Consider the following 23349-nt stretch of genomic DNA (forward strand, 5'->3'; position numbering starts at 1 on the left):
GGGGGAGAAGCTGGTGTGCTTGCTGCTATTAAACTGATAAAGCCACCTTTAGCCACTAACATAATCAGAGATCTGAAAAGGATAAATTAAGGGCAAGGAGTCTAGCTCAAATGGCCTTTGCATCAATTAAAATGACAAGAGATGTACTCACTATCTAGACAGTTACCCTAGGCTGCCCATGCTAATCTCAAGGGTTTCATTGCGGGCAGAGTTTATCAGGCTTCTGGCTATCACCCAGGAAAGTATTAAGTCTCAGCTGCCAGACCCAGAAGGTTGGAGAGATTTTCCTGTGGAGGAGGAACTTGGGAAAACTACATTCCTCGGGGTAGGCAGAGGAGGCCAATTAACCCTACTGTTCTGTGTCTACAGTCCAGGGAGCAGAGCCCTGGAAGAGGGAGAGGCATGGAGCAGTTCATTTCCCAGTGGCTAGTATCCCCACAATCCAGATGGAGTCATCTGTGCCCCATTGTCTTCTTTGGAGAGCTGGCATTTCTGTCTCTCATGGGAAGCTTTTTCATTAAGCACTTTAAATGCCACAGTCAGCAGACCTCTGAGGAGTTTGAGGACCATCTACTTAGTGGACCTGCTTAAACAAGTTTTACTTATCTTTAGTTACTTGCTTCACTTTGAAAACATACAGGAAGCTAACTAAGCCCGTCCTTGTAAATGAATTACATTTGTACTTGGCATCACTATGAGCATAGTTCTGACAGATTAAAATTTTTTGATCATTTATAAGGTAAGTGACCATTAACTTGCATGTCTTAATTATGTTTAACAGTCTACAACAAGTTAATAGTTTATATAATGATCAGGATTTTACAATTTTATCCCACTTAAACATTTGAATTGAAGACTTAGCTAAAGATCCTTTAGCATCAAAATAAAACTTTGAGCCATAAACACAGTGGCAAAGACATATATCTAGTGGCGCTAGACATATATCTGCAGGTCAGTTTCTGCCAGGCTGAATAGACCTTAGGAATTCATAAGCCTTACTTATCAAATATATCTTATTTATAAAACATGTGTGAGGTTTCAGACCTGGGACAAGGGGCTGAGGTTTATAATTTACATACTGAAGTAGACTTGGCTTCCATGTTATCCCAGCATCCCTCAGTCCTTCCTGGCATACGGGCCCTCTACTGAGAACTTTCCAGCCCTTTCTGCCTTTTCCTCAGAGCTTCTTCCTATAGCCCATACACTTTGATCTCTCCCCACTCTTTTCCTTCTCTCTGCGTGTACTCTCTTTCTTTCTTTCTTTCTTTCTTTCTTTCTTTCTTTCTTTCTTTCTTTCTTTCTTTCTTTTCCCCCTGTCTCCCTCCATACTATGACCTCAGTAAGCTCCTTCACAACCTGAGAGCCTGAGAGCAACTTCCCAATAAACCTGTGTTTATTGTATTTATAAGTATTTTATTCTGGTTTGAATTGGCTCATTTCACCCACAGAGAAATAACTTATCCACACGTTCCTTTTAAATTTTTTTCTAGAAGTCTGATGTTGAACACAAGTAATAAAGATGTAAGTGACTATTCACAAATCTCTAAGTCAGCTTTTGTTTACCTGAGTAGACCTTTATAACTTTAGAAATTTATAAACCTTATCTATTAAATATTCCTTATTCATCAAACATATGTCGTTCTTTTTCTAAAATTTTCTAGAAAGCTGGGGTTGAACAGTTAGCAAAGATATAAGCAGTGAGACAGACAGCTCTAAAGTTCGGTTGACATAAGCATACCTTTATAACCTTAGGAATTTATCATCACATAAAAATCTATCCTAATCCAAAATATTTTGGAGACTTGCTGTTTCCTCCTTAGTCTAAAGAGGAGATAAAAGGATGAGCAGAGGGCTCAGTAGCACTAAGAAGTTTTATGATTATTGCCTTGGTTTGTTTATATCAAATAGTCATCTTAACTAAGATGGTGGTGAAGTTCCATGTACCCTGTATACTCTTAGTAAAAATGGCTGCCAGCCACATGGTTGTTTCCATCTTGATGAAGTCATCAGCCAAGATGGAGGTGAACAACATGGTTGCTATTTGAAAACATCTATATTCCTAAACAAGAGTTGAATTCAAGTTACATAGACAGTATGCTGTCATAGGTCTATTTGTTTAAACAAGAGTTGAATCACATATGTAGGTTGCTATAGTAGACTAAGATTACCTGCGTATAGGTTTTTTTTTTACAATTATCAGACATTTGTTACAAGTTTTAAGCCTTTTGTCACAGGTTTTACAGATTTTTTAAAAGAAACATACCCAATAAACTTACAAATCCTGAGTTAAAGAGTTTACTCAATAGTTTTAAGAGATTTTGAGAGTAGAGCAAAGAATTTGTAGAGATAAAAGATTTTAAGACTGGAAAGTAGAAAAAAGCTTAGAGGTAAGAGGCTTTTGAGAATGTAGAGCAGCAGAAGTTTATACAGAAGAGATGTGGGGGCCGTTTGTTTGTGCAGTGGCAGAGGTTGTTACCATATGAAAGAATTTGGAAATCAAGTGTGCCATTTTTAGCCATTGAGTTGTAGTGAGAACAAGATGCTTTCAGTAAGACAGCAAGGGTTTAATGAAATCTCTGAGTCCAAGGAGGGAAGAAGAAAGGGTCAGAGACAGGAGTTCTACTAGATGAAAGTTCCAATAAGTTCCAAGAGGGAGCTAAGAGAAAGAGGAGAACCGGGTCACCATGAAGGACAAGGGTTGCAAGCAGAACCTCCCCAGAGTGAGGATTCCAATATGGTAGAGACTCAGGGGGGCATAAAGAAGCTGAAGGGCTTAGAGAACACCCCTTAGTGAGGAGGTGAGGAGACCCCAGAAAGAAACATATGGGGAGAAAGAGAGGATGGGAAAGAGAAGGGTGTCTTGGTGACAAAATATTCAACCTGAGTATATCCAAGTGGAAATAGAAATGTCCCAAATTATAGAGGAGAGTCACCCCTTTTCCATATTGATGGGGACCAAAGGGTATGAGAAAAACATCCTGGCACATCAGTGTGGCTTTTAAAGTAATAGTAGGCAAAGCAGGTGGCTCTGGGGTGATAATTACCTAAGAGAGAAGAACTTAGTGGATAGAGCAGGTAGATGAGAAAACAGCTAAAGATGTGGACTGGGAAAGGCTTTTAGGAAAAGGGAGGATTTGAACAGAGGAAGAGGAGTAAGTTGTCTTAGCAGAGAGATCGCTCCAGGAGCCAGAGAGATTAGCGGACAATTATTGAGTGGACAATTATTAGCAGACAATTAAAGATGACTGGTTAGAGCAAGTAGAGGGGAGTGTAAGCATGTTTTTGTGCACTTGTGCAAAGGTTATCCTTGTGTTGTTCAAACGTTGATTTCTCTGCCCTCATAACTCATTGCAATCTGGACACATGGCATTGTAATGCTTATGTCAAGAATCTCTTGTCTCAAATTTGTATAAACTTTTTTTTTTAACCACTTATTCTCTGCCTTGTCAATAAATGCTGCTTACTCCATGGCTGGGTAGAAGAGAGAATAGGGTGGAAGGAACTCTTACCAACCAGGGGAAGGAGTAAGGAGAAGAGGAGTTGAGTTGAAGCAATGAGGAAGAGGGTCCGGGGAGAGAGAGAAAGATCATAGAAACATACCTGAAGCCCAAAGAGCCAGGCCAATAAGAAGCAAGGATATTGAGATCATGGCGGGAGGGTAGCCAGATTAGCTTAGGAGGTGAAGATAGAGCATTTGGCTGCCCAGATATTGAGGTGAAGTATTAAAATAGATCCCAGTTTTTCTGTGTCATTGTATTATATAGCTAGGATAAAGATATACAGCTGTTGGATTAATCCACTTACACTTATATTACAATAATTAATTTTATAGGGCAGAAGCAGCTGAAGAGTCAGATTCTAGAGCTTGGAAACAAATATGATGGTGGCAGAAGACAACAGAGACAAATGATTCACACACACCTTAGGGGTGTCAGATCAGGAGATTGGCTTGGTTAGGAGTGGCTGAGCTGGTTAGGGTACTCTTATATGCCTCTTCTGGATTTTAGCACCAGATGCATAAAGTAAGGATGTGACTGTTCACAGGTATGGTTGAGGGAAGGTTTTTGTCATAGATATGAGGGAGACCATAGCTAGAGGCATCTGGGAGAGTCTAGAGCAAGGAATGAAAATCAGTAGTAGACTAAACATGGCCAGTAGACTGAACCAGGCCATGAAAGGAGAGAGGGAGACACACACACACACACACACACACACACACACACACACAGAGACAGACAGAGAGAGAGACAGAGAGAGAGAGAAAGAGACAGAGAGACAGAGAGAGAGAAAGAGAAAGAGACAGAGAAAGACAGAGAGAGAGAGAGAGAGAGAGAGAGAGAGAGAGAGAGAGAGAGAGAGAGGGAGGGATTGAGGCAGAGAGTGAGAGAGGAGGACCAAAAGAGAGTGGCAGGGGGTGGGGCAAGAGAACCAAGAAAGGGAGGGGACAAAGAGCCAGGAGAGCATATGGCCAGAATTATACAGGGACTGAGAAGTTGGGGGAGGGAAGCCCCCCTATGAGCTGGAGAAGTTTAGGGTAGGGGTGGGGTGAGAAGAGCTAGGAACCCAGCCTGGACTCTCTAACAGGTACTTGCTATATTAAGAGGACCCAAGGCTAGTATGTTCTTTGGTATGCTAATAAGCACCACAATTAACCATTTGTCCCAAGTTTCTTTTGAACCTGGCAGTTACCTGGCAGTTACTCATCTGTACTTCTTAAATAGTAGGCCCAACTTCTGACAAATTATCAGTAGTTGAAAAATGTAATTAGTGTGAGAAAGAAAGTCAGAAGGATTGGAGTGTAGGACAGCACAGGGCTCTGCATTACACAGCTGTATGGAGGGCACCCGTGCACAGATGTAGAAGCAGCTGATGTCTTAGGACATCGCTGGAATCTGGGATGGGGAGACAGACACCCGCCCGTGTGTCCTCACCTGTCCAGTGTCTTGAGCTGCGGCCTTGCGTGGTGAAATCCCCCTCTCCTGACTCTTTCTGCATCCTGACTGGATGGTCACTCTCTCTGTGATCGGCAATGTGGCTTTCTTATCAGCATGTGTCCTGTGAATAAACACATATCTAGTCATTGTTGCCAAAACTTAGAAGACCACTCCAGGGCCTGAGACTCTCCTGTTCCATAGGAGCTGGGCACAGACAGAAATGGTAGCTACCTCTCTGGACTTAGAGTCAGGGAAGTCACTCAGGGGACCACTCAGTCACTCAGGGGACTTTCTCTGTGGTGTCCTCCAGGTTGTTAAATGGTAACCTGACTCCAGAGGAACCGTGGCCAGTGGGGTTTGTGGTTTCTGGCAGTGTCAGGAGTTCTAGGCCTAGTAGTTAGCAAAACCACTCATTGTAGCTTGCGAAAGCTGCATCCCTGCCTGACCCTGCCTCATTTAATTTATCATGCTTTTAATTATTCAAGAAATGTGTTCATCAAATTGCAGAGCCTGCAAGGAGAAACCAATTTGCAAAGCCGAGGCTCGCTACTCAAATGCTTCCGTTCTTGTTAATGGCCTGTCACATCTGCTGCAGCTGTAGGTTTATAAGCTGCCCCGTGGACATGGAAGGCCACGTCACTGTCACTTCACAGAGCCTATCTACCTGATAAGTCTTCACTCCCATGCGCATGCACGTGGCTTTGTGATACTTGAAGAAGAGTTGTGCTTTCTTCCATCTCTGTCTGTCTGTTCCTCTTCAGAAGGAGTTTGGTTGTATGTACAATGCTAGCTCTCTTACAACAAAATAATAGTTTTCTAGAAGATTGGTGATGATGGTTTAAAGAAATGCCTTTCCAAGAAAATAAAGTAGGACCTGATCCTGTTTTCTGGAACCCTAAAACAAGCTACCAAGCCCCACTTAGTGTGTAAATATCGTTACCGGGGGATGCAAGATGTATGAGTTGTGGTTAAGTGTGTGCTTGGGAAAGAATGCTATGAACTTTAAAAGGGAAGTCTTCTTTTTTTTTTTTTCAGAGATAGGATGGGGGAGAGAAAATGGAAGAAGGGAGAGATGAAAGATGAATATGGGGTAGGGAGAAGGAGCATGGTGAGAGGGAAGAGGAAGGGAAAACCTGACACAGTCTAATTCATGCTGGACACTGATAAGGTGACTGTCACCATGGCCAGAGACTTGGGATATGTGCGAGCCACTTAGTGGAAGAACCACTCATAATGCCACAGTTTCCTGGGAACACCTATGTGATGCTCTATATGCTATGGATCTGTGTCCATCCTCTACCTTATCCTGTTATTCTGGAGGCTGACCTTGCTTACTCAGACAGCACAGCTGCATCCTGACTGGTCCCCACAACATTTTATAGGGCCCTGCCACAGTGGTTGATGGGTAGTAACTGCCACAGCTTGCCACCACTCTGGTCATACAGTGGTTATGAGCATGACCTGGGTTCTTCTCATTGAATAAATGCAGTTCTGTCTCTATCTTGCCTACTTCGCCTTTATTACCTAAAGCACACCTGACAGTCCAGTCTGCTGTACGGTGCCTGTGATGTTATATTGGACTTTCAACTTCTCTCATTACAGGGGAGCTTTGAGAAGAGCTACACCCAGAGGAGAGGAAACACCCCGTGTAGGAACTAGGCAGAAAGAAGAACTTACCACCTGCAAATTACTATCCAGGTGAGACTGGCCAAACCACCAATGAGAAGTGCACCCAGTGCAATGGAGACCCAGGATGCCCGAGGTAGCCTGCCAGAATCTGTACAGGAGGACACAGGTCAGCAGATCTGCCCAGCAGGGCCACAGGTCCCCACCTGGCTGGCCCCTAGCACAACTCATGGCGAAAAAGCTGTTTAGTTAATATGTCCTTCTCTGAGTGAATTGAAGGCAGAGAGAGCTGGCAGGGACTGGCCCTTAACTGGAAGAGAGGTTCAGGTCTAGTGATGGCCACAGTTACTAGGACAGTGAGCTTCTTAAGGTTCCCAAAGGACTCAGATGGGACATGACAGAGGGGACACAGCAGCTGTATCTGAAGAACACAGCATAATACTCAGCCTGTCTTCATATGCATTTGCAAAGACTGTGGAATTCAGTTAGGGTCCAGGAAGGCAGAATGTAGCCCTGGGCAGTTAGAACTTTTGGAGGATCTAGGGACAGACAACAAATTTCCCAGTGATCTGTCCCACATAGAGACAAATTGAACTAGTCACTGGGAGTTAGAGAGCAAGAGGCAGAATCCTTGAGCCAGACTAGCCAGGGACTTGCAACATCTGACCCTGGAGTCCGAGCAGATGTTGCTTTCATACCTCCTGTGTTGCTGCCAAGTTCCTAACCCAGTGACTTCCCACAAGGAACTGTCTGTCTGAGGCCAGCAGCCCTTGCTTCAAAATCTCTGTTATCACAGCCCTGCCATAGACTCTCTTGTCGGCTGCTAATCACTGGCTCCTTGGGATTGTTAGAAACCACCCAGCAGAGAAATGTTTGTTTGTTTGTTTGTTTTTATAAGTGTCACATACTGTGTCCAGCACTGTAAAAGGTGCCACACGCCTGAGGCTATGAGGACTAGTCCCAGCAGCAGGCTGCAGGGGTTGAATCAGTGCTGGCTAAGGATGATTCTGAGTGAAAGAGGAGGCAGCTGAGGCCTGGTAGCTTAGACTGGCTTTCCAGCTGTGACCTGCATCCCAGCTGTTCTCTCTCTCTAGAATCTGAAAATATCTTGGAAGCTGGGGACAGCAGTGTTTCTTAAAGTTGACCCTTGGAGTTTAAATTTGTCAGTATTTCTATTAAAAATTATTTAGACAACCTTCATTCTCTACCTGGCTTCTTTCCTGTACACTGCCTTACCAAGATCTCTCTATCCTCCCGTAGCTTGGACTTGGCACTGTGTTAGGTCACCTACTGTCACTTGGCCTGTACATGACTGTAGAGTCTCAGGACTTGGCCTGTGCATTGTGCTCGGCTCTATGAATCCTTTGTGCATGTGTGAAACCTCCATATCTTGTCACTCAGAAATAACTCAGTCAATTAATTTCAGCCTGGATAAGACCTTCAGTCCCACACTTATAAGAGCCATTTGTCCATCTCTTGTGTTTCTGGAATATGTGCTCTTTGGTGACAACACATCAAATGGAGAAACCCTGTTCTCAACACTTTTCTGGTCTCAGTGCTAATCACTCAGAAAGGAATTCTGAAGACGTCTTGGGTCAAGCGTTAGAATTGCAGACAGATGCCCTTTAGCTGACTGACAGCCTCAGGAGTTTTATTCTTGGCCTTTGGAGCTTTCTCATGGGATGAAGTGAGGTTAGCAATGTTTCTGGGCCTGTAGGGAATTAGGATGCTGACTCCAGTGGTTTATGGTTTGCTTTGGCAGGTTTCTTTCTGAATTAGCTCTCTTGAATTTACAACGGTACATGCAGACAGAAGTGGCCTCAAATTCTGTTCTATACACTCTGTAGAATGATTTGCATCAAGAGGGTGTTTCAGACATGCTATTGAAAGCTGTCAGGATGCCATTCCTTGAATTACTCTCGGATCTCATTGTCCACTTGCTACTAGGCAAGGTGAGCTTCAATTAGGCACTTGGGAAAGTTTGGGGTTACCCTCTAGGAACATAGCTAAAGTCTGAGAACCTCAAACACAATATTTTTCCTTATTTCCAAGAAATGGGCCAACAGGCACTGCCAGGAAGGCACTCACCTATGCAGGTCTTCTCATCCTCACCTAGCACATAGGGGTCTGTGCACACACACTGGAAGCTTCCCTTGGTGTTCTTGCACTTTGCAGAGGGGTGGCAAGGTGGGTGTGTCAGATCTGCACACTCATTAACATCTGCAGGAACAATGCACAGTCAGTAATAGGGAAGAAAGAGCCCATGTCCTCAGCATCATGTAGCAGCCTCTTCCAGGTTACCTAGATCCACCCTTGGTTTCAAAGACACCAGTGTCATAGCCTTGCCACTTTCCCAGTTGTTTGGCCATCTCATAATTCTTTTGTTTGAGGTAAAGCACCTACAGAGAGCCTTAGTCCTGGTTCTGTGGCCAGGCCCATCTCAGCAGCTCCTGTGGCTCATGGTCTACCTTTGTCCCTGCTTACACTGACATTCCGGCTTCCAGTAGCCTCCACTGCCTTTTCCTTATGAGCATGTGTCACTGTATGAAGACTCTGTTGCTAACTGTGGACTCAGCTCTGCCTCTGTGTGAGGCACACTGTGCTTCTGGGAGGTAATGGATGACAGACAAATACTATGCCCTTCTCTCCATTGCAATGCATCCTGGGGAATCTTATTCTTACTTTTCTTGTATGCTTTTTGTTTTTGTTTTTGTTTTTTTTGTTTGTTTGTTTTTGTGGCTGCTTCAAGGAATCACCACAAGCTGAGAGCCTTAGAACCTGGTCCCCTTTCAGTGCTGGAGGCCAGAAGCTTAAGGAGGTGTCAGAGCACAATGTTCCCACAAAGGCTCTCCCTTTTCCTTTTCTAGAACAACTCTGAATGTGTCTCATCTTGTAGACTCATTGTGGTGTTCCCCAGTCCTCTCCAGTTGTCCTGATGTCTTTTCATGTAAGGACACTGGATCCTGGGTGAAAGCCACCTAAAAGCATGTGAAAAAAATTTTAATTTCAAATAGGGCAAAATCCTGAGATACTGATGCTTAGGACTTGGTCATAGCTTTCTTGTGCGCAACAGTAAATCTCAGACTTAAAAACTTCTGAAATCAATCTAGGATCTAGGGAATTTGAGACCATACACATTCTGGGCTTTCTTGCAGATGATTAATCCTGAGGTGTGTGCTGCAAGCCTATACTGAATAGAAATTTGTGCTTCCTACAAAGGAAAGAGAAAACATGTTGAGGCTAGCTACCTTATTAGAACTCTAGTGCAACCTGAATGGAAGATCAAAGTGTTGCGTGCCTAATAAAATTTTGCTTTTATTCAAAAGCCGTAGAATGTGTCCTCAGATCACCATGAGCATATCTTCACAGATCTGTTTATTCCTGAAAGCAGACATAGAAATAGATGCACTTATCCCTTATGAGGGAGAGAGGGGAGCCAAGGACAGCATCCAGCAGGCCAAAGGAAGGGAAGAGTCTCTGGGGAAAGGGCAGTCCAGTCCCTGGGCTGACAAGATCAGGATAGAGGGTGAGATATACCAGCAATACCCTGTAACAGGTAGGGAATAGGGGATGCTGGGAGAACCTGGAGGCCAGGTCCGCTTTGATATGTTACCTTAGCCAATTGTCCTGTGTTTGAAACTTGGCACATATGTGATGAGCCTCCCCAAACAGTGAAATCAACTGTGACCAATTACTTAAATGCCCAAGACTATGGGAGACATTTTATCCAAAACACTACATTCTACTCTTTGTACCCCATAGGCTGATGGCCATATCATAATGCAGAATGCATTTAGTCCAACTCTGAAAGTCTTCATAGTCTTTGAGTTTTAACATAGTTTAAACATCCAAAGCCTGCATCTTTTCTGAGACTAAAGGCAATATCTAATCTGTAACCCCTGTAAACTCAAAATGCAAATTGCATACTTTAAATACATAATGGCATAGAATATACACTGCCATTCCAAAAGGGAGGAAAAGTGTATGGTGAGAAAAGAATGGACCAAAGCAAGACCAAAACTCAACACGGAAAATACTAAATTCTGTAGCTACATGTTTGATGTCAAAAGGCTTAGACATATCTGCCCTTCCTCTTGTCTGTTTGTCTGTTTGTCTGCCTATCTGTCTCTTACTACCTCTGTCTTTGTCGCTCTGTCTCTGTCTCTTTCTGTCTCTGTCTCTCTCCCTCTACTACCTGTGTTCAGCTCTCCTTGGCAGATACTCTGTTGCTGTGGTATATGAAACATCTTGTTATCTTCACTGAAATACAGGCTTCATTTTCACAGCTTTATGCAATGACCTTTTAGGATCTCTTGATCCCTTAAGGACCTTCAAGTAGGGACTCCCCTGCCACACGCTGTCTGACCTCAGTGGCTCTCTGAGACTGTAGGGGAAGATTCCATGACCTCTTTACTCTCACATCCTTCATGATTCTAAAACCAGAACCATGTGAATAACACTGGAAAGTTTCCTACCAGCCTGCAGTGGACTCTAGAGCCCCCGAATCATATGAGATTTCCTTTTGTCCTCCTTACTGATTTTCATTAGAGACATGCAGAAGAGTGATTACTAACAACCATTTGCTAGAATCAATATTAGCGTGTCTTAAAAATCTCTTTTAACACATAAATTAAACCATCACCTTTAAATTTATTCCCAGGCAAGTTCTTAGGACAAGGGCAGAAAGTGATCACAACTTTACCAAATTATTACAATAATGATCTCTAGCCCAGTTACTGTTTTTCTCCTCTACAATCTCTTGGTGTGGGCTTCCACAGTCTATAGCACTCTCATCATGACTATCCTCCAAGACCCTAATAAGAGGATCATTAAGCCACACTACAGCATCCAACTACTTTTCTAGCCCTAAGTTCCAAGGTCTTCTACATTTCTCCAAAGCCCACTGTGCTCATGTCTGGCATAGCAATAGCCCCTTCATAGTACGAACACCATCTGTGTTCATTACGTTTGCATTACTGTGATAAAATACCATAACCAAGGCAACTTGTTGAAGGAAGGGTTTATTTGTGCTGATGCTATCCATCATGGTAGGGAAGTGTAGCAGCAGGCAGGCATGGTGGCTAAAACAGCTAAGAGCACAAGTACCAGAGAGCAAAACTGGAATGTCACAAGATTTTGAACTCTCAAAGCCTGCCCCTATTGACACACTTTCTCCATCAAAACCACATCTCCTAAGACTGTCAAAACACCACCCGCTGAGAGTATAGGTGTCAACTCATTCAAGCCATCATAGATGGATTTTAGAGGCTAAATGGGATTTGAAGAGAGAAGATAAAATAATCTCATTGGATTTTCTATGTCAAGTACTTAAGCTTGTAACTCTTCCTCTGTAGCCAGTCATGTGGATTCACAACTGGCTGGAGGTTGTTTAGACACATATTGATGTCAACTTACCACAAAAATATTTAGTCTATCATTCTTAAAGGCTTAGTTTGTTTCCTTGTAATTCCTTCTTCGGATATATGTAGTTAGGGGTAAGATTTAGTGTAGACACCTGTAAGTGTGAACAGTTTTGCACCTAGAAGGTATTCTCAATGCACCTCCATGATTTGTGTACAAAATAGTATAAAAACAGGATAGCAGAAAACATGGATTGTATTCATAAAACAATCACTCTCTCTTTATTCCTTCTTCCCATCTTGCTCTGCAGAAACTCCTGCTGTTATAAGGTCTCAGTTCCTGCCATGTTCTTTGCAAGCTCATGAAGACCTTTATCTGTGCATCCCATGAAAATGGGTACCATTTCTTCTGAACAAATCAGAATGGATTCTCATATAGACATACATACGACTCTTGTCACTTCTGTTTTCGTTCAGTGGAATATCTTGGGTAAACTTGGTCTACAGTACTAGCAGACCTTCCTTAATGTATTCAGCATGGTATTTCATGGTGTGCTGAAAGGGCACTAGGCCTTGTTCTTGATCTTGTACACTCATTAATCAATTTAAACAGACACCAAAGAGCTGGATCCCACGGCCATTCTCACTGTACATTTGAAGAGTTGGAGGCAGGAGTAAGCTGAGTGACCTTAAGGGGCAGAGTAATTAGCTTCTCAAAGAGCCAATCTGGTGTGAGGCTGTGGAGTTATTGCACTGGAGAAAGAGGTCACAGTCAGTACTGCCCAGCAGGTGCCTCACTCCTAACACACTTGGCTTTGCAGTGTCTCAGAGGCCAGGCCAATTTAATCTCATTGGCCCTGTAAGGCTGCTGGTCTGAAAAGAGGATGTTGGATGTCGGGTCTTCTGCTCACTGCATCTACACTACGAGCTCACTTGTTGCATTTGAGGCCATGTCACCTGATGCTCCTATAATTAGAAGCACCCAGGAAGCTTAGAAATTAAGCCAATGGTAACTGGTAACTAAGTCCTTAGTACCTTGTGACCATTCATTGTACCACACAACTTCTTTAAGTTTGGGGAGCTAGACACTCTAGAAGTAAAGAGTTAGGATAAAAACAGCTGAAGGATGTGGGCTGGCGATAAAAACCCCAGTGACCTCTATGAGATAAAACTGTCTGGTGGAAGCAGGACGGGTGTCCTACTTTTAAATTTCATCTAAGAGGAGCCCTGTGAACTGTTATGTCGGCTCATATTCAGGAGGTCCACCCAAGCAGGCTGAGAACAGGTACAGGTTTCCTTAGCCAGGCTTTTGCAGTCATAAATCTTAAAGCAAACAGCCTGAATGAGGATGCAAAAGTTCAGATTTTTAGACAAAATGAAGTAAGGTGTACAGGCTAAGATATGAGCATCCCAGGGCTGGTCAACCATAGAATATCACTGTGCCAAACCCTGGGGGCTCACAGCCTAGTGAGACACCACCAGTGGGGAGAACCTGCAATTCTAGTAAAGTGAATATATATTTTTTTAATTGCTAAGCCAAACCAGCATGAAAGCTTTGAGGTTTGTCATAATGTTAATGAAGATTAACTACAAAATGTGATAATTCAGAGTGATCAAAGTAGCAGGTGTCAGAAACAACACCTGCACACAGATGTTGCCACTTCATAGAACATCTGGTCTTCTATCATTCTTTCCACGGGCATTCTGTCTTCTGGGAGAGAATCTCTGTGTTCTGAGTGATAAAGTCCTTGGCCTTGTTCCCTGGTCCACTGTGGCTCATGATCAGATCCTAAACAGAACTGGGGAGTCTGTCAGCTCTGGGCCTTCACAGCCCACTTTCTACTGGTACAAGTCTGGGGGAGTGGAATTGTTGGTTTACATCCCAGGATCCAGGTCAGATTAGTGTATTCTTTCAGTAGCTTTCATCTCTTACTTGGTAGGCTTCAGACCCATTGATTCCTGGGCAACTAGTTCACCAGGCTGCCAGACAATTTTCCTATCTCTGCTTCCTCTCTTCCTTGTCCTGGTCTTAGACTACAGTTATGCACTGGGGGAACCCAACATGACTGTCTGTCATGGTGTGCAGAACACAGGAGTCAATCATGGCCAAGGCTGAGCCTTGACCCTCTTCTTTATTATTCAGGGTTTAAAAGTGATTAACATTATAACCTTTCAAGAGAAAACCACTATGGGTTTCAAAGTTAAAATGAAATGCTCATCCTTGTGCCAAAGGAGATGCAAACTGAAGCTCAGCCTCAGAAACTGGATGTGGGAGTTAAGAGGTGTCTGTCATGTTCACCGAGTCATACCAGCTTTCCATAGCTCTTAAAAAGAAAACAAAACTTTGGATTTTTATCTCTGTTTGCAAACCAGCCAAGTTCTTTCATGATATCACCTCTGCATTCAGAGACTTTGCTAAATGTCTCCCATTCTGTGGGAACACTTGGAATGCAGGCTCTGTCTCCTGTTCAGGAATCTATTATTGATGTGACTGACAGACACTGAGACAATATATTTTCTCTAAAAGCAGGGCCTCTGTGTCTTCTTTCACTGCTCCATGCCCCTGGCAGAAGTGCTACTTATAGGAGGCAGATTTTAAGTAAAACTGAAAGATTTTACTTAAAATCTTTCCCTAAGGTATCAATAAGTCTCATTGGCAGGGAACTAGAGCCTGGGTGTATCCTTTCTCACAGACTTGTCTCTGCAGACAAAACCCAGGACTCAGGCGTTTCCTCAAGAGGCTAACACTCTTGCCAGCTTCCCAACCATATTGGGGGGGGGATTCCTACTCTGCACAGTCATAAGAGAGAAGTGGATGGAGGAAGTCAGGGGAGACCTTACAGTAGGACCTGAGAGTGCCTGCTTCCTTCTGCTCTCAGGAAATTGATTTCCTGAGCCTGAGGAGGCCAAGAACACAGCTGGGAAGGCAGTGCTCCAAGGCGTGATAGTTCTGGGTCTTTCTATGGGTACCAGGAGTGAGAACCTTCTCTGCTATTTCATTTGGGGAAAAGGGTCTGAAAATTCTGTCCCTAACCTTGTCTAGAACTTATTAGCTCCTTTTCTTCCCTCCTTGTTGAAATCACCATGAGTCCAGATTTGAAGTGACTGTCTCCATGTTTTGCCATCTGGAGAAAGCAATGAGATATGGACAACAGAAAGACATTCTTTCTCCTCAGTGCCAGGTCAGCTCTAGGGATACCTGTGCTCAGAGTAATGCTTTGCTAAAGGATCTGATGTTTTTCACAGGGAAATAGATTGTATTGTAATTATTGTTAACCACACCACGTGACACCACTGACCTTTACAGACAGGAGGTTCGGAGTCCCATCCGTTCTGGGTACATGTGACCTGTTCCTGGCCCTGCAGCTTGTATCCATGGAAACAGGAGTATACAAGTACCAGCTTCCCAGACTCTTCACAGTGCACAAAGTTCCCATTGTCCACCTTCTCTGGGAAGACACACTTGTCATCTGCGGAATGTGGAAGGTCAAAATGCAGTAAGGCCACCAGAAAGAAAGACTCTAGACCACCAGCCCTACTGTGGGCAGAGCTGCACCTTTTCATTAAAATTTTACATCCCAATACCCTGTATCTGCATAGCATTACATTTGGAGATGGAGGCTTCAGAGAGGTTTCCTTGGTCATTTCTTAGCCTGGGATGGAAGTGGTTAATAAGTTTGTCTGTGTGTCATTCTCAATTGGCATCCCTGCATTTCTTTTGGCAAATGGGTTCTAGGCCTTAAAGAAATGCCTGCCATGTAGCTAATTCCTCTGCTCCCACTTGAAGCCAAGTCTTACATGGCACAAATCTGATGTCATAGTTAATGAAAGAGTAAATACTTTGTGTGGTTGAGAAAATTCCTCAGTGGGTGAATTGCTTGTTGTGCAAGTGTGAGGATCAGAGTTTGGGTATCCAGAGCCCGTGTCTGGCTGAGCATGGCAATCTGACCACAATCCCAGAACACAAGAGGCAAAGACAAGGAACTCCCAGAGCAACCTGGCTAGCCAGACCAGGGAGTTCTACAATCAGTGGGAGATCATGCCACAATAAAGTAAGATGAATCTAGATTGAGAACACTCAACGTCAGCTTCAGGTCTCCAGATGCATGTGTTCACAAATGTGCACCCAAACACATGCAAGATCCACACAATATACATACACCACACACATACACCTGCATACATGTGAAAATAATAAATATTCTGAGTCAGTGGTAATTCATGAGATATAATTCAGTCTGTCCTAAGCATGTATAGAGCTAAAAACAAGGTGAGAACATTTACTTTGCTAATTAAACATTCAGAATCTGTAGGTCCCGGCTCAGTCTTACATCTTTTCTATGTAGCCAAATGTCAGTCACTACTTGCTTTTAAATGAAAGCTCATCTGCTGCTCCTTAGCCAGGAAGACTGAGCCAGCAGGATCCCAGGAGGCTCTGTTCTCATCCATGGTTGCCAGAACTCTAGAGGAATGCTCAAATCTCATGGGCACAAAGCCCATGACAGGAGGAGGATCTGAGGGTTGCCAGTTCCCAGCCATTCCCAAGCACAGTGTATGAACCTAGATAGAACACAGGCTTGCCAACGGTGGCAGACCTCTCTGCTCTGATTCTTTGGTTTTGCTGGGGGTGCTACCATTCTATAGGAGAAGACAAGGCTCAGTCTCGTTGGTACTTTCTCAGCAGGACAGGTTTAAAATTGGTCTCTTTGAGAGGTTAAACTGACATTAGTGTCACAATAAAATAACAAGAGGCTTGGAGTTACCTTGTGGGAAGGTCTCCCTCCATAGTTCGAGGTCCATGCTCGGGATGTCCTCACAGGATTCAAAGTCTTGGGGGAACTTTCCAATACGGAAGGCATCCACAGGTACTCTGGTGAGTCCAGTGTTGTCACAGATGACCCGAGGTAGTGAATGCTTTTCTAGTTCCTGCCTCTGAGCATCTGTGAAGACATGGCTGTTCTCCCACCAAAACCTACACAGGAGAGGGCATGTGAGTGGGGTGGCATGCTCTGCTATTTCTGTTTCCTCATGCACTTGACACCCCCATGGAGAATCCTGTCATAGGGTAGCCACAGCACACAGGGCTCATGAGAATCTGGCATCAGAGACTTGGAGGAGAAAATGAGGGCATGAGGCTGTCTGTGGGAGGGGACACAAGCTGTCAAACTTGTATTGGAATGGCTATCCTGAGTCTGTATGGGTGCAGCTCTGCCTCAGAAGCAAGGGCAGCAACAGCAACATCAGCCACTGGGAGAGGTGCTGCTCAGCCCAAGGTCCAAGTTTGATTCTTGTTCCTATCCCACCCCCAAACCAGGGACATCAGAGAGAAAGAAAATAATGTTAGTTCTCAGAATATCAATATCATGGACAAAGCTCCAATTTTCCATAGCCCTTTACCGTATAAACCATGTCTTCATTCTTACTTGGGAACACATTCCCTTAAGAGGGGAGAAGGAGCTGAAACCTGCAAAAGGACCCCAGATGTATTGGACAGCACGTGAAAGAGCCTCCTTTATTTCTGTTTCCTCATGCACTGAACATCCCCATGGAGAATCCTGTCATAGGGTAGCCACAACACGCAAGGCTCGTGAGAATCAGACATCAGAGACATGCCTGGACAGATTCTCCACTTGGTTGACTGGAGTTTTGCTTTTTGGAGACATCCAGTCATAAACACTAGGGTGAAAAATCCCAGCATCACTCTAACATCTGCCAGAGGCTCTTGGACTTTGCCATTGAACATGACCCAAAAGTCATGTCATACTCAAGGGAGCTTAGGAAATGAGCTGCCTACCAAGCTTGTGTCTTCTCCTGTCCTAATTATGTCAAGCCACATCATTTTTCTAAAGACACAGTTTCAAGGAAGATAAAAAAAAACTTCCAGGATTTCTTCCAGGTGTCGAAGGTGTGAGAAATGCTGTATCCTAGAAATTAATGGCTAACATTTCTAGCAAAGGCAATGAAAGAGTATGAAGGGCGTGGCTAAAATCTGAGCTATGCCTGAAAAGCACTCTAATGGGGAGAGAGGGATGGATGGAGGAGGAGGCAGGCAAAGAGAGAATCCAGTATGTGGGAACTTTTAAAAATACCAGAATGAGGGCTGGAGAGATGACACAGAGGTTAAGAGCACTGATTGCTCTTCCAGAGGTTCTGAGTCCAATTCCCAACAACCACATGGTTGGCTCACAACCATCATCTGTAGTGTTCTCTTCTGTTGTGTCTGAAGACAGCTGCAGTATGCTCATATACATTAGATAGATAGATAGATAGATAGATAGATAGATAGATAGATAGATAGATAGAGTTGCTTACTTAAAAGATACCAGAAAGAAATGATTCATTGTTTTTTAATGTGTGGCTCCATAATTGTAATGGCTCATGGTTCGCACTCTGCTGGTCACTCTCTGGTGTCATACCATGGGGCGCACTGATAAATGACTCTGCTTCCCTAACCTCCTCTGGGTGCAGGACGTACAAAATTTTAGGTTAAAGTGGAGGAAGGAGGAAGGAGGAAGGAGGAAGGAGAAAGGAGGAAGGAGGAAGTGCAAGGACAGGCAACTGTGAGGTGATGGAGGTCAAGGCACAGTGGAGAAGCAGGACTGAGTCTGTTTGGCTGGAGACTGCTCCAGGGCACTAGCAGGGGTCCACACAGTCACCAAGGCAGGCCCATGCATTCAGTATGTGTGGTGCCAGAGAATGGTCAAAGATGGAAGCTTTAGGTTGTCACAGTTTGAGTTACATGCCTTTTCATCCTCATGACTAGAAGTATGGGAAAACAATGGTCATGTTTTTAAGTGAACAAGATATTCTTTATGTCTTGTGGTCCTTTTGTGTGGTGACAACTTCATTTTATCATCAAGGATGATACATTTGAGAGAAAACCTGTCCAGGGTCACTTAAGCACTTGAGCCCAGACCTTACTTCTCCATTCAAGTCTAATATGGAGCCCTGTGTTATGCCCAGAGTGCATACCACAAATACTTTGCCACAGGTACTGACCTGTCCCCATCCCTCAGAGCCTTCATCTGCTTCCCAATGATACATGCAAACAGTGGACCAGTGCGGGCCCCCGGCAAGAACTTTTCAGCCAAGCCTCCCAACCAGACGTCAATGTTGTCAGCATGCTTGTATAAGTCCATTATCTTGTTGACCATGCTTCTGTTGGCAATGGCCTTGTTCAGCTCAGCTGGTGTCTCCAGGCGTGACAAGCCACAGAACTCTCTCCATTCATTATAGTCTGTACAAGAAAGAGAGCATAGGTCTGACTTTACAGGGATTTAAGCTTGACCAGTCTACCCATGGGTTCTGCTGACCCCTGGAAGCCAGGGTTGCAGAAATACAGCCCTGTCTGCTAGTCCCTGCTGCAGAGTGACCCTGCTGTTGTGGCATGACATTCAGTGCTATGGAGTTCAACAGGACAGACTATATAGCATAGACTAGAAGCTCTTACAATGAGTGTGTTTTGGGGGGTGAATGTGAATTGGAGTTAGAAAGGGTACCAGGTCAAAACTCTTTAGTGGAGTTATACTCTGACTGGCCAGTCTTTCCCTGCAGAACTCTGCTGGCAGGTCACACTGCTTTCAGAGCTGAGGATGCTCCAGAAGGGCACTGAGAGCTCGTGGAGAACAGGAGCACACCAGGAATCTCCTCTCTCTGTCTCTGTCTCTCTCTGTTTCTCCCTCTGTTTCTGTCTCCCTCACGCATACATACACATACAAACATAGACACTTTTACATATACATTCATAAACACAGACACTCTCTTAGGCACACTCACTCACATACCCTCTTATACACACTCACTCACTAACATACTCTTATACACATGTACTCCTCACACATACATACACATACACACTTATAAACACATACCCTCTTACACAGACACAGTTTCTCTTTCACACATAGAAACATGCTATCTTATACACATATATCCACACAACAAGACACACACTCTCTTATACACTCACTCACTCACTCACTCACCCACTCACTCACACATATACATTCACAGACACACACTCTATTGTATACATATTCACTCTCTTATACACACACAAGCACATATTCTCTTACACAGACACACTCACAGACACACACTCTCTTATATATACTCACAGACACTATCTTACACACTCAGACAGAAAGACAGACAAACACACAAACACACACAGAACACACATATGTACATGCCTATCTTTCTTCATGTGACTGTCTCTGCAGATTCTCTACCTGCTTGATGCTCACTTCTTCAGGAGCCAGTGGAGAAGAGAGCGGAAAATGGAGGAGCCCCATCCCTTTTATGGAGGATTGTCCTCCGCCTCGGACGTGTCGCTCCCTGATTGGCTGCAGCCCATCGACCGGAGTTGTCACGGGGAAGGCAGAGCACATGGAGTGGAAAGCTACCCTGGCACATGCGCAGCTTGCTTGTTTACTACTTAGAACACGGGTGTCAGCGCCATCTTATAATGGCGAATGTGAGGGCGGCTCCTCACAGCTTGAGGATGATTTCATCATTGCTGGAAAAGGCCATCCCTGGCCTCATGGTCCCAGCATCTCTCACTCCCCATTGACCCTACAGGTAGTGCTCTGGCTCTGCTGGGCTGCTTTCTTCACTGGATACATGACATCATCTTCCAGTACCCTCCTTACAGGCTGCCTTTGGCCTCATCCTCCTCATCTGGACTTCTTCCAGAAGTCTCTCTTCCTCCTGACAGTGATGGGAGATGCCAGCCACAGTCTGCTGTGGGACTCCGCCCTGAGGCACTGAGCAGGCAGCAGTTCCTTGTCACTCCCTTCACCTGCCCATCCTGCCATCAGCATTCTGTTAGAGTCTGCCTTGTGTTATTTTCACTGCTTTCTGCACCTTGACGCTCAGCACGTATTGTATAAACACACACAGAGAAATGCATTGAGGACTAGGCCAGGTCTCCATAGGGGTGACGAGGCATTAATGGGATAAATACTTTGAGGACTCATGGTGAACCCCATGTGTGGATAAGGTAGAATCTGAAGAAATGATCGTGCAGAGTCTGGGAAGTGATGCTGGAGTGACAAGAGCCTTGCTGAGCCATTGAATGGGGTGTGAGAGCCCCTAGCTACAGGGAAAAACACAGAGGTAACATGTGACAGCAAATAAAAGCCAAAGTGAGGAAAAATCACCAGTGAGATTTAAAGTCTGTGGATTATGAGCACTGCCATCCGATGGTATTGGTGGGAGCGTGACGATGGCAGCTCCCTCCATTCTGATTCAGGAGAAGCTGGAGTCTGTTTAATGTAGCTGTGTGTGTGTGTGTGTGTGTGTGTGTGTGTGTGTGTGTGTGTGTGTGCTCGTGCGTGTGTGTGTAGGGGGAGTGTCTGCATTGGTATTTGATGCAGCCAAACATCATACTACATTTTTATAGTAATGACTTCTGAGCTTCCTGGTCAAGAAGATTGCTCTATCTCAATTCAGTGTCTGCTGTACAAAGCTGGACCTGGTAAGTGGTGGCGCACCAGGAAGTCCTCTCTTTGTTCTCTAATTTCAGTTGGGTCACCTCAATCATGTCTCTCAGGAGCCATCTAGCAAGATGACAGCTTTCTCCTTTCCTGTCTCCTGAGTCCTGACACGTCCCATAGCATTTTGACTCCATTATGGGCTGCTTTAGGCCAGACCCTCACAGATCCCATAATCTCATGGCAAGCAAAATAAAATCGGTGAATTCGATTTATATGAAAACATATATTCCCACTGGTTACTGCAGAGGCTGGGGAAGTATAGGAGTTACTTCATTAAATATCCACTTGAACGATCATTTACTTTCAGGACAATTGAAGCACAAAGAGCAGATGAATTACACTTGAATATTGGAAGAGAGATTTCTCAGGGGCTGTAAGCAGCAGAAATAGACTTCAACAGCTCGGAGAAAGCAAGTACACCCAGAGCTCAGGGTGAAGTACAGAGGGTATGCGGCCTGCCAGCACACACAGAGGGTACCCTTTCTATAACTTCCCAGTATATACACGCTCTCCAGATCCAAGCTGCTACAGTCCCTTTGAAGGCTGCAATGAGGGAAAAAGTGACTCAGAAGGATGAAATCAACTGCATTGGACTCCGCAGTCAGAGCTTCAGAATGGCAGCCTGGGTCATAGCATCTGCAAATAGGGCCTTTTCTCACACATAGTCATAGGGCAGAGGACACTGGCCACTGGCCCTGTGAGTGTGCCTCTGAGTTAGGCCAGGCATCAGTGTGGGAACCCTGAGTGCTCCATGGACTTGTGTGGTGCTGACTCCATGAGGGTCCTGGGAGAGCCTTTGTAGTTCTGTAGTTGGAAGCCCTTTGCAGACTGGGACTTTTCCTCAGAGAATACAAGGAAACACATCAGAAAAGACATCTCAAACACATTTCACAGATAGAGGCACAGACTCTTCTGTGGCGTTTGTGGGGAGTCAGTCTACATACAGCTATGTAGTTAGTGACAGGCTTGGTACATACCTATAATCCCACTTACCTGGGAGGCTGGAGCAGAAGGATCATGAGTTCGAAGCTAGCATGAGCTACATCCAAAACCTTATCTAAAAGCACAAACACTAACCAAACAATCAAGTAAACAAACAAAACCTACAAATCTACTCCTCTGAAACTGGCAGTGCATTGGTCATTTTGCTTTATACCAGAGACTGAGCCCGAGAGTTCTTCCTTTGGCACACACTGAGCCACACCATCTCTAGACCGACCAACCTGGTAAGCCATGGTCCCGGCCTCTCTGCAAGTTCAGTGATGCCAGATCCAAGGTGCCCACGTTAGACAGCACAAAGAGCCTCTCGGTCAGCTCCTCATTCATCAGCTGCCCCTGGACTTGCAGCTTGGCTGGTCTTGCCAGGAGGCCTCTCACTATAGGATCCAAACCACCTGAAAGACACCACGTACAAATCAAGAGAGGTCCCCAGGGCCCTGCTGAGTTCTGGGGACCCAGGATGGATTCTCAGTTATAAGGCACATTTACTGGTAAATGTCTGTGTACCTTCACAAAATTACCTTACGTGATCCCAAGATTTCCAGGTTCTTTAGGACACTGCTATTAATAGCCACCATGTGCCAAGGATGCACCTTCAGCACCTCAGGGACGTAAGCAAGGTTATGTTACTGGGGCTCATTATTAGTCACTTCTCAGCAGCAGAATGTTGAGAGTCAGAGGAAATCCTCACTGGCCTCCACTGCCTGGAGCAGTAAGATGTGGCCTGCTCTGGCCAACTCTCAGTTTCTCAGAAACCTTGCTCTATAATCCACTGAAGTCTGGGCCATCCTCCCAGAGGGCCTCAAAGGAAGCAAAGCAGCCATTTCTCAGGTCTCGCCCTCCTTAGCTGCACGAATCCAGAGTTACATGCAATAACATCTACTGAGAGGCCAGTTCCCTTGGGTTACCTCCCTCCCTCTACCCCCCACACAA

The 23349-nt window shown here is 44.6% G+C and overlaps 1 protein-coding gene across 2 annotated transcripts in view; it reads right to left on the reverse strand.

Annotated features, from left to right (window-relative positions):
* The window catches only part of Tpo (thyroid peroxidase), a 40710-nt gene that overhangs the window by 12501 nt on the left and 4860 nt on the right, over positions 1-23349 (reverse strand). For both annotated transcript variants that reach the window (XR_015045203.1, XM_021179498.2), the window contains exons 3-9: positions 22641-22811; positions 18920-19157; positions 16684-16892; positions 15220-15390; positions 8649-8780; positions 6612-6711; positions 4932-5055 (exon numbers count right to left, since the gene is read on the reverse strand). Coding sequence is in view for 1 of the 2 variants with exons in the window: in XM_021179498.2 (XP_021035157.2) it covers positions 4932-5055; positions 6612-6711; positions 8649-8780; positions 15220-15390; positions 16684-16892; positions 18920-19157; positions 22641-22811 (1145 nt within the window). In the remaining variant the exon portion in view is untranslated. The remainder of the gene's footprint in view (positions 1-4931; positions 5056-6611; positions 6712-8648; positions 8781-15219; positions 15391-16683; positions 16893-18919; positions 19158-22640; positions 22812-23349) is intronic.

The sequence above is a fragment of the Mus caroli genome, unplaced genomic scaffold (assembly GCF_978045245.1).
Source record: "Mus caroli unplaced genomic scaffold, Mus_caroli_1 scaffold_14, whole genome shotgun sequence".
Classification (NCBI taxonomy): domain Eukaryota; kingdom Metazoa; phylum Chordata; class Mammalia; order Rodentia; family Muridae; genus Mus; species Mus caroli.